At 43.8% G+C, this 12480-nt stretch overlaps 1 protein-coding gene across 1 annotated transcript in view; it reads right to left on the minus strand.

The window, feature by feature from the left end:
* Window positions 1-7994, minus strand: part of DOCK1 (dedicator of cytokinesis 1) — a 540600-nt gene extending 532606 nt beyond the window's left edge. The window contains exon 1 of the mRNA XM_074959164.1: window positions 7754-7994. Coding sequence (XP_074815265.1) covers window positions 7754-7799 — 46 coding nt within the window. The 5' untranslated portion in view covers window positions 7800-7994. The remainder of the gene's footprint in view (window positions 1-7753) is intronic.
* Between the last annotated feature and the right edge of the window lie 4486 nt (window positions 7995-12480).

Genomic DNA, 12480 nt, shown 5'->3' on the forward strand with positions numbered 1-12480 from the left:
TATGACATTTAACCATGGCTAAGGCAAAATAAATCACCAGCATGACTGGCACTGTCTCTGCACCTTACCCCAGTTTAAAGTCCAGCCGGAAAGGGTCCAGAATATTAGCAGAGGTCCAGTGTACCTGGAGAGTCTCTTCACTAGCTTTTCTATGAAGTATAAGTTGAGACCATAATGATATGTCTACACAGCACACTACCTCCGAGCTCTGACTCAGATTTAAGACCAACACCACCCCCCATTCGTCCACACAGAAATTGGCCTGACTCAGGTCAGAAACCCCTCTGGACTCAGACCCATGGACCATGCTAGGGGGATGCATCAGAATCCAAGTCCCACTGTGATGTGGATCAAAGTCCAAGTATTCTGCACTGTGGGTGCAACTCCAGTCTGAGTCACACACAAATCTAGTGGAGAGTCCACCAATACTATCCCATGATCCCCTGAGGCCGTGTTTCCCACTCCTTCCATCTAGATACTTTCCAGGAACCAGAAGGAACCTCTTTGTTCAAATGCAGCTGCCTGACGTTTAACCCTTCATTTCTACGTGGACTGCTCAACTGGAAACACAGGCCAGCACTAACAAGTTATCCAGCATCAAGCACGTGGCTAGATGGCCAGAGGAATGCAAACAGATTCAGTTTAAACTCTGGTGCGATGTTTGACTTTAGCGAGAACAAAAGAAATGATCATATCTACAAAGCTATATCTGAGCGGCTGACAGCAGAGCGAAGCAGAGAGCAAATAAAGAGGCTGAAAACATACTACTGCAAATTGAAAGACTCCAACGGCACCTCTGAGCCCACAGTAGTGCACGGAAATCTGATGACCAGAGATGGCACATGTAAAATGCACCAAAAAGCCCAAGGAAAATAGAGGGACAAAGGACATCTAGAAATAGTTTGCCATGTCATCTGTTTATATGCATCTTTTACTGATTGGCACTGAGTTTGCTTATTGTGTTGTATGTTTTGATGTCAGCTGGCCTGCTTTGCTGGTTTTTTACATTGCCATGTAAATACATGTGTAAAATAAAGTGTTGAATTTGCATACAAGACTACAATAAGCAAGTTTTATTATATCTAATGTTAAAAACGGCACAAACTTTAACAAATGTTATCAGCCCATTCTCAAGAAATTTCATAATAAAAGTTTTAAAACTGTTATCACAGTAATCCATAAACTGTAACTTTAAGTACATGGCCAATATTTACAAAATGCATAACATATCTTTACATTTCATAAAAGGGTTTACAAAATTCATAATACATAATACCAATATGTTTTTAAAAACCCCAGAGCTGCCTCACACCCATACACAGCGCAACTTCAAATACCATTTAATTCCCCCTCAGGCATGGGACTGCACAAACCCATTATGAGGGTGCATAAATCATCCCTGATTTCTGTTAAGTGTCTGGATCCAGCACCATTCATGACAAGTGCATTGTTTGGCTGTGTTTACCCATTCAGAAATCCAGAAATATCTTGAATCCACTCCTGGCAAAAAGGGTTCACTCTTCTCCTTACAGACGTTGTGCAGGACACAGTAATGCAGACTATATTGACAACATGGTTTCCAAATGGCTTTGAAGGCAGCATCAACAGGATTTCACTCTGCCAAATGCACATTCTACCATCATCCTACAGCCACTGAGTGAGTAGATGAACCTTCTTTCACCAGGTCCTCTGAAATCAGGGTACAGTTTCATAAGGATTACAGCAGGGAATAAGAAGGGTCCCCTATAACAACAGTGGGGACAGTGAGTCCATTTATAACAATGCCATTCGGTAGGACTAATATTCCTGCTTACCCATAATACCGAAGTCCTGATCTCTGGAACACCCTGACATCATGTTCCTTACCAGTGTATCCCACATTTAGTGTCCATGAATCTGGCCCTGTGGTCAACCAGGCCCTGCATGTTGGAGCCCTTTACAGTTTAGGTACTCCTGTGCTCCTTACAGTGAGCAAACTATAGGCGCAGGAGTCCCACCAATGGCCCAGGCCCAGTTTGCAACGCCTGTTCTCTCAAAGCCAGCAATTATTTCAAGAACATTGTAATGCCCACTACCTTTGGGTACATAGAATCCTGATCACAAACCTCTGCCACAACAAGCCCCACAGCTGATTTGCCAATTCCAAACTGGTTAGCCCTGTACCTGCAGCAGATGGGGGTGGTCAGCTTCCATATGGCTATAGTGATCCATTTCTGGACTGGCATGGCCTCTCTCATATAGGTATCGTGGCACTGGGGCAAACTGATCACAAACCTCCAAGAACATCTGCTTCTTCATGCAAAAGTTCTGGTCATCCCAGGTCCACATAGTGATGTGAACCCATCAGTCTGGAGCCCTGCTCTAGAAACACCGATCTCCATAGTGGGAGTCTGCAGCTAAGGCAATGGGAATGGGCAGCATCAGCTTGGTCATAGCTGGCATGTCAGTACGCACTGCTGAGAGGTGCCTTCAGCAAGTCAAAAACTACCAACAAAATGTCCACCAGCATCTTGCAGATGCTCCACCTGGTTCCGGAAATAGGATTAACAGCATGAGATGCAATTCTTCCACCAGGTTGGGATCTATGTTAGTAGCTCCAGCTGCTGCGAGCATATGGTCACAAAAAGTCTCAGCTGGATGTGATGGGTGGTTAAAACCACCCAAAACACTTCTGGTCAACTCCAGCAGGACAGTCAGACAAGTTCTCCCACAACCCAATGAATCAACACTACAGCAGATGAGGGCACTAGGAAGCCTGGGATATGATAGTATATGCCCAAAGAAGATGAAGTTCTGACTCAGGTCTGTGTAGTTCAGAAGGGACACACCAGCATAGTTCTGAGGCTCAGGTTTTAACACAGAGTGGATGCTGAAGCACAGGCTTGGAAACACTGAATCTGCAGGCGTGAGTCACACAGACTCAGATTTACTATATTTTGTAGACTTATCTTGAGTCTTCTAAGACAGCTCACCACACTTAGCTCCTCTTCTTGACATGCATGAGGGCAAGCTCAGACCAGGACAAAAGAGCACAAAAATTACAGTGCCCACTTAAGGCAAGTCTGTGGTGGACTGTGTAGGTGTATCTCATGATCACTTGGGACAACACCACAGCGGATAAGATAGACATGGAATCTCTGGACCCCTATAAACCACTTCCACTACTGTGTGCAGAATGCTGTATATCCACCTGGCTGGCCTGCCTATCTGCCTCTCGCTGGCCCCGCAGGGTTTGCTGTATTTCAGTAGTGTTATATGTATAATCTTTGTGAAATGTTTTGAGATGAGCGCCAAAATATAAAATTAAGATATTACATGTGGAGTGAGAGTGAGGGAAGATAACCTCATTAAACTGTAGGATTACTGATCATAACAGTGGTTTCAATTATGCTCTGTGTTAATCCAATAATGATGTTCAGTCTGCTAAGAGACAACACATTCCCCCACACCCATTCCTGGGCTGACCTCCTCCAGTATGAAGTGCTGTACTCCTGCAGAAAATGAAGCTGAGTCACACTTACAACTGCATTCTGTGATATTTATAAACTGCATTACAACGCCTTTCATTTAGAGGGAGCAATTTTAGTTTGTACATGCATGGGATATTCATGATGGTTTATAAATCCCACACCAAAAGATTAAGTTAGTAGAGAGGAAACACCATTTCTGGGACATTATATCATACTACAGTATCATACGAACACCACTACCCATGAGTACAGATACAAAGAATAAATTATTGAGATACATATCAACATACTAGTAAATTTTTTGAACTTGATATATTAAAAACACTAGTCACATACAGAAGCATACAGCTCAAAGGAAAGAAAATACTTTCCTGAGCTCCTATGACTGCAACAGAAGTAACAAACAACAACAACAAAATGTAAGGAGCATTATAATCCTACCACTATTGATGGCTACTCCTGCTTAAGGGTAGCACATATGAGATAATGGTGAGAGGGTTAAACATTAATTTAATATACATCACTAAGAGTCAACTGCAGTTGGATTAACAATCCCACTGATGAAGCGATAGATGTTCCTGTTTTACTCTCAAATCGTCAGATCATATTGTTCCACAGTCAATGTTATTAACAGCATTTTCCAAGACAGAGCATGGCAAGTAGTTAGGCTGTTTAAAGGAATTTTTGCTTCTTTGATGGAAAGAGGCAACTGAATTAGAAAACTCAGAACAACTACACTTCATCCATCATTTTCCACAATAATTCCATCAAGATCTCCCTGATGTCAGAGGCTACACCATATGGGTAGAAATAAAGAACACTCAGCTAAGTTTAGAAAGGAAAAAGAGAGCAAGAGGGAGGGAGAGAGAGTTAGAAGAGATGGAAAAGAGGCGAAGAAGCAAAGGGAAGCTGTGAGAAGAAAGATGTTTGAAGACTCTTTTCACATCTTAGATTTTTAATGTACTTAATGCCAGTCAGTCGAGCCACTTTCATCAAAGAAATCTCAGTGGGAACACTTTATTACGAACCTTTTAACTAGCTTTTCCTTGCACATAAATTTGGTAAAAAAAAATAAGATGTTCATTTACATCACATTGATTTTTCCATAAACACATGCATATTTGAATGGGAAGCTATCTCCTCTTTTTATGAAAATGTTCATTTAAATAGCATACTCCCATGAATCAAGAATATTTCTTACTGATACAGAATTGATATGCACAAACACTTTTTAAACCATTTCAGAAGTTTTAGGTTTCCCAAAAACATAAAATCTGGCAAGAAACAGAAGTCTCCTAGTTTAATATACAAAGACATGAAAAACACATGTAACCAAATTGAATACATTAATCATCCTTAGAAGGAAATTCAGTGATGCAGAAAAAAGGATATTCATCCTAAATCTGTTTTGAGAGCCAGATTTTAACAGTACAGTGCAAGCAAATGAAAATGTCTATGTTCACTTAGCATCAAATCTAATTTTCCTTCACAGCAACAATACATCTCTTTTCAACTCCTACACCCTTGAAATTCATTAGAGAATTTCCATAATGTAGCTAGTGATCACCACTCACAGCTAATATGGGGGGGAGCCCCAGGAAGCTGTTATACCAAATAAAAGAATGAGGTTTTTCTAAGATCTTATATTTAGAATTTAGAAACTTATATTTAGAATTAAGAAATATATAGATACTGCACCATTCTGCTACAGACTCTGAACCTATTTTTAAAGAGAGAAAACACTGATTCAACACTAGTACGGCAGCCAGTTCCAAAATACTTCTGTCTTTTATAAACATCAAAAGCAGTGTTTCAATTTTAATTCAGTGAAGTCTAGATCTCTAAAATGTGATAGTTTCCCCACAATGGATACCCAGATTTAGTGAAAGAACTTAATTTACCCCTCTAATCTTTACCCTCTATTCCACCGCATCCCCAAAGTAAAAGACATCACTTTGGCTCCTGGAAAGCAAGCTCTCCAGATTCCTCTTCCAATTTTTAGCCTCTTAGCACTGGTGCTAGATCCCAGTATTCCAAAAACCAAGATATGAAGCTTGCAGTTCAAACTTTAATCCACTTCCCAAGTAGCCCACTAAATCACTAAACACCTCCATATTTACTAGATTTTACATATACTCAACCATTACGACTTTTCCACTTAAACAGACAAGCATCTGTCTTTTAAACTTTCAGTTAACTGGATTTCACTATATATTAGCAACAACTGAATTAACTGTCTGTTCTTTATCATTAAACTTCCCAGCTGCACCTTGGTGATACTGGAGAAGAGACAGAAAAACAGAACTACACATTGCTGTACTTGTGAAAGACCTTACATAAAATCCATACGTGAATATAAACAAGTAGCTTTATAGCATCCCCTTTAATTCATCCCATCATGCCTAAAAAAGTTACAGAATATACAGAGGTGAATCTATATACAATGTGATCTGAAATACTGTATTTAGATACATTTGGGATGAGTTAATGATCCACTAGTAGCCTTAATTTTTGAATTTCCTTTTTTATTTCCTTATAATTGAAGTTGTGTCTTACACATAAAGCATTGCTCCATTTACTATCTAGGTAATAAGGGTCTACTACTAAACCAGGGTCTAACACAAAGACGTGAAATTTTAAAAGCTATGCACTACCAAAAACAAACCCCTAAAGTTCACTATACTCCTCCCAGTCTCAGAACTTCCTTCTCCATTACGTACAGTGGTTCTTCAAGTAAAAAAAAAAAAAAAAGGTTTAGGCACTGAACCAGATGAAATAAAATTCATTTTCACATTTGCAAACAATATTTCTAAGAGAATCCACAAATTGAAAAAAAAGTCTCTCACATTAACATTTCCAAATGGAATACCATATTTTATATTTCCTTCCTCATGAGAAACACTCTTACGTATGCCAGTAAGATATAGTCTGCTCCCTTCTACTCATAGCAAATGTTTTTGATGAAATGGTCTACCTTGAAATTCAGGAAGTTTCTGGTCATCTAAACATTCTGCCAAGACACTGACTTTATTATGGAGACTTTTTAATTAAAAGCCAGCTGTAGTTCCTCTCTCTCTCATTTAAGAGAGACAGAAGATGTGAAGATAGAAATTGAGAAATATCTAAAAGTGTTTTCTGCAGAATAGGGTGCCCTTTTCTCCCTCTAACCCCAAACCTTGCTTCTCTTAATGTGTAACAGCAAAGTTAGCCAGCGCTCAGTGTTGTCAAAACGTTCGTTTGTGCAGGGTACGCACTACAATTCACGTACTGAATATTCATGAATGGTCTCCCAAGGGAGAGGAACTGAGTCAAGTAAACACCCTCTAAAATGTCTGGAATCAGTTCTGGAATTTTACATTTTATTCAGCTATGAGCAGTAGAGAGCTATTTTAATAAATCTGAAATAAACTGTGTAACAATTGTGCCCCATCTAAAATGGAGCCCAAAAAAAAGTGACAGGGCAATAACCCCTAACAGCCTTGTTTGCCGTGACCACTGAAATATACCCTCTCCCAGGTTTCCCAACCAGGCATTTAAGGGATTCAAAGCAGCAAATCCAAAGGGGGTAACAAACCCATAATACACCGATAACAACACCTGCGCTCACAGTGCAGGAGTCAAAACCCACTGCAACTAGGCTGCCTAACTAAAGGAAAAATTGACTCAGTGAACGAGAATCGGCTACAGAGAGGCTCATCCTAGGTCAAAGACGACAAAATCAAAGCCAGGCTTGTCCTGTGGAGGGACAGAACTGTAGAGATTTTTTTAAGGAGGGTGGTAATAATGCCCAGCCAGCAACTTGCCAGCACGGCAGTGCAAGCCAATCCTGAGGAGAAAATGCGGTTTCCAATGTGAGTTTCAGAGAGGCGGCGGCGGCAGCAGCGGCGGCGGCTCCCCATTCCCACCCCCGCTACGCAAGGCCTTTGCCGAGGGAATAGGCGCGCCCGCCCGCCCCCTCCTCCCGGTTTAGTGCCAAGGGCTGAAGCAGCCACGAGCTCCGGCGCAGGGCAATCCCACCGGCGGAGCTCGCCCGCCCGCCCCTCGGAGCTCGCCGCGGCGCCAATGCGGACAATAAGCCCCCGGCAAGGAAATAAAGGGAGAAAAGGCTGCAGCCCCCGGGGAGAGGCCAGGAGCAGGAAATGCTCCAGCAGAGAAGTTGTGCGGGGTGGAGGCGGCGCCGACTCCGGGCTTTCCCGGGAAAGGAACAAACTTGTGCAAAGTTTGAGCCTCACAAATAAAGCGCAACAAGCGGGATCCCGGGGGAGCGGAGGAGAGGGCCTCACCCACGCCGTATTTCTCCTCCCTCTTGGTGGGCACCCAGCGAGTCATGGCGCTGGGCGAGGCTCTCAGCCAGTCAGGCGCTGGGGAGCCGCGACGACAGCCGCCGAACCGGGATGGGATGCGGGGACTCTGCTCCTAAGCCGCCATTTTCCAGCCGCGGGACGGGAAAAGTTTGCTCCTGCGGATGGAGAAGTCATGTGGTGCGGGCGGAGTCATCATTGGGAGTCCCAGCCCCCTGCAAGCCCGCTGGAGCAGCCACTGCCTGCCCGGCGTCCGCCGAGATTGCCCCGGCAAGGGTGAGAGCGGGATGTGCGGCTCCCCAAGGGCCTGGCAGCGCGATCGCCCAGGCCACCACAAACCAGCCTGCCCCTGCCCCTGCCCCAAGAAACCAGCCTCCCACTGCTGCCCCTGCCCAAACCAGCCTGCCCCAAGAAACCAGCCTCCCACTGCTGCCCCTGCCCAAACCAGCCTGCCCCAAGAAACCAGCCTCCCACTGCTGCCCCTGCCCCAAGAAACCAGCCTCTAACTGCTGCCCCTGCCCAAACCAGCCTGCCCCAAGAAACCAGCCTCCCACTGCTGCCCCTGCCCAAACCAGCCTGCCTCAAGAAACCAGCCTCCCACTGCTGCCCCTGCCCCAAGAAACCAGCCTCTAACTGCTGCCCCTGCCCAAACCAGCCTGCCCCAAGAAACCAGCCTCCCACTGCTTCCCCTGCCCAAACCAGCCTGTCCCAAGAAACCAGCCTGCCACTGCTGCCCCTGCCCCAACCAGCCTGCCCCAAAAACCAGCCTCCCACTGCTGCCCCTGCCCAAACCAGCCTGCCCCAAAAACCAGCTTCCCACTGCTGCCCCTGCCCCAAGAAACCAGCCTCCCACTGCTGTCCCTGCCGCAAGAAACCAGCCTCCCACTGCTGCCCCTGCCCAAACCAGCCTGCCCCAAAAACCAGCTTCCCACTGCTGCCCCTGCCCCAAGAAACCAGCCTCCCACTGCTGCCCTGGCCCAAACCAGCCTGCCCCAAGAAACCAGCCCCACATTGATGCCCCTGCCCAAAACCAAAGCAATCTGTTTTCAGACAACCAGCCTGCCTGCCCCTGCCCAAATGCAGCTGCTCCAAGAAACCAACTTGCTGCCCCTGCCCAAACAACACTGTCACCAAGAAACCAGATCTACCTCAATCTTGCCAATTTTTGCCCTCTCCCCCCCATTAGTACCATCAGAAACAGAACAAGCCTAGCTACTGTACAAAAAAAAAAAAATCTGAGTTCCCATTTCGCTTGGAGGATGAGCACAGCATAAGCTCACCACAGGTGTATACTGGTTCCAGACAAATTTTGGCCTGAATGCCCCAAATTATAAGCCTAAATAAAGAACAAGTCTAGCTGCTCCTGTTACACCAATACATTCTGGACCCTGGCATATCCAAGTGCATGAGAGCCACAAACAGGAATTATTTTGGAGAACTTCTCCAGCCTGTGGTTTATATAGGAGGTCAGACTAGATGATCATAGTGGTCCCTTCTGGCTTTGGAATCTATGAATTCCAGATCCGACACATGGATCAATTCTTGGTCTTAGCCCTTCATATTCTATGGCATGGATAGAGAATAAGTATTGCCACTCCTGCTGCACTAAATAATTCTGGGCGCTGATGTATCCTTGTGTACATGTGTCACAAAGATGAAGGAGCGTGCTTGTGCACAAGGATGCAACAGGATTCAGAAATTTATGGTGAGCAAAAGCAGTCACACTGGTTCCCTATTGGTGTCATGTCATTTGGGTGATGAGGGATGAACACTGGATGGATCTTGGTTTTTGGTTTGCTCAGGCACCAAAATGTTTTGGTGCAGCTGGAAAAGCTAGATTTCTTCTCTATTTAAGCATTCTAGGAGACAGGTTTTTTTCATTTCTACTTGTGTGGGATCTGTTTTTTTACAGCACTCATGCTCCAGAATGTGTTGGGGTCCAAACTGCTTTTGATGCAGCAAGAATGGCTAGACTTCTCTATTTTAGAGTTTGGTAAATAACTTGTCATATTTGTCCTTCCTAGGAAATCAAGCTACCTCCGTCCGTCCCATCGCCAGAGAAACTGAGCCCTTTTAAGGCACTGCAGCTGGGAGTGAGACAGACTTGTGCTTGCTCAGCTCAAGCTAATACACTAAAAATAGCAGTGTAGAATTGGCAGCTCAGGCTAGCCACCTGATCTCAGACCCACAGGTTCAGGTGGGCTTGAGATCCAGAGCTGCTGCTCAAGCTGCAACATCTACACTGCTATTTTTAGTGTGCTGGTTTGAGCTAAGCTAACCTGAGTCTGTCTGTGCAGCTTGGGAGGCTTGCTCCCAGTTGCAGTGTAGACATACCCTCATTCTCCTGAGACAAGGTGGGTGAGTAGACAATGAGCCTACACCCTATTCCTATGTTATTCCTACAAGCAACCAGCCTGTTTGCCTCTCATTCTCTATTCAAAGCAACTAAAATTCATCTCTTTTCCCTCCAGAAACCAATTTTCCTCTGCCATAGTGTCCTCCAAAGCAACCGCTATCCTGTTTCTCCTGGCCCTAAGTTCTTCTTTCTCTTTTCTTCACAGAGAAAAGAGGTGATAAGAAGATAGTCTAGTATCTGAGACTGGCAATGTCTTTGCCAGCAGGCTGTCTGTGAGAGTTTCCCTGGAGTTCTCTCTCTGCATGGATCTATTCTATGACTATAAAGACTGGAGATTATCACTGCCAAACCCAAAGTTCTGGGGATTCTCTCAAAATTAGAGTATGTCTAGCGGCTATTCCGTGTGTGGGGTGTTTCAGTTATGAGCGGGACAGGTGAACAAAGGAGCTGAGCTTCTCCACCTTCTTCCCCAAGTCCTAGTTCCCTCAAAAAAACCTGAAAGGCAGCATATCTTTTGAAGTAAAGCAAAACGTTCTTATTGTTTTGCTTTACTAAGAAGAAAATGGGGGAAAAGTAGTGGAGAAAGTTAAACAGATAAAATTTGGAAAGAAATAGAGAGGGGAGGGGCAAAATAGCTATGGAAAATCTGAACGGCTATATTCTGCTACAAAAAAAACTGACAACCGTAGGACCTTTGTGCGCTGATGCCACTTCTTCTCATGCTGACCAGTACTGCCTCATTATTTCCTTGTACTCCCCTGTCTATCCCTCTGTATCCACCTGTTGTCTCTTGTCCTATACATAGATTATATCCTGGAGACAGGGACCATCTTTTTGTTCTGTGTTTGTACAGTACCTAGCACAACAGAGTCCAGCTCCTAGGGGCTATGATAATACTACTACTAATAATAATCATAATCATAAAACTACACTAAGGATAATTAAACCTAGTATTTTTAGGGTGAGACCTAATCCCTTGCAGGGGTCAGGAAAAAATCTTTACATTCACTGCATTTTGTGTTGAGCCACCTCCTGAAGCATTATTGCCTATTGTTGGGGCATTGTTCCAGTATCTGATCCACACAGCAACCCATTCCTACCTAGTCTTTCCATACACCCTCCCTCCCACCTTCTTTGTGTTTTGTTTCCCAGTTCAGAGGTATGCTGCACCATAATATAGATTCCACCACCTAGAACATTGTCTGCCAAGGACTAGACTGAGACCTTGAATCTCATTGCTCTTTTAACTAAAGCAAGCCTTTAGAATTCAAAGGCCATTGCAATGTGTTGAACCACTGTACCCTTAGGCATTATTCCGTGGGGTGAGGAGATCAAAAGTGTTTCAACAGCAATCTCAGCTCATTATCTTTATCCTGCAGTATTGTGTAACTTTGATTTAAAGAGTTTATATTTAGTAAGATGAATGAAATCAAACTGAAATATTGAAACAAGTGTTCTTGTTCCATTTACTGCTTCTTATCTTTGTTTTTCCATGCAAATGAAAGAACAAATAAAACAGAAATGCAGCACAAGTATTTATGTCTATGGATAAATATTTTGCAATGCTATACAGTCTATACAGTTCCTCTGGTGCTTCTCTATTTGTGAAGGGAAGCTCCAGAAGAGGTTGGCATCTGAAGCCACTGTCACATGTTGGCTCACAGATCTTCAAAACTACTGATGTAGTAGTCTTTTCTAGCATTTACAGAATAAATGCTAGTCTGGGGGATCCGATTTGCTTCTCTCTTATCCTGGGGTAAATCAGGAGCTACTCCACTGAAGTCACTAAAGGCATAAGGAATGAATGTGGAGTACAGAATAGTGCCCTTAGATGAAGTTTAGTTAACTGTGGTTTGGTGGTCTAGCCTTTTTGTATGCACTATTGTTTCACATCTCGGGTCCCACGTTCAAATCTGACATTAAATTTGGTGGCCTCAAATCAGGCTATAACTGCACAGCTGTCTACATGATGACAGCAGCATTGGCAGTGTTTGTTCAGGTGGCAAGTAAGGGCCAGATTATGCCTTCAGACTGGCACATACAACTTAATTGGCATACGTGTATGTATGTATGTATGTATATATGTATGTATGGGCTAACTGCAAGTACCTATCAGAGGCAGAATTTAGGCCTAAAATAGGAGGAATCAGAATTCAAGAGAACTGGAAAAACGAAGGACGCTTGTGCAACTCCTACCTGCACAATAAGCTAAATCCTTGTTCTATTGAAGCCAGTGTCAAAATTATCTTTATCTTCACTGAGAGTAGGATCTGGTACATTGTCTAGTTATACAGCCAAAACTGTCCATTCTTTACCTCTGTAAACACAAAATTCACATAATTAAAAAAATATA

The sequence above is a fragment of the Natator depressus genome, chromosome 7 (assembly GCF_965152275.1).
Source record: "Natator depressus isolate rNatDep1 chromosome 7, rNatDep2.hap1, whole genome shotgun sequence".
Lineage (NCBI taxonomy): Eukaryota > Metazoa > Chordata > Testudines > Cheloniidae > Natator > Natator depressus.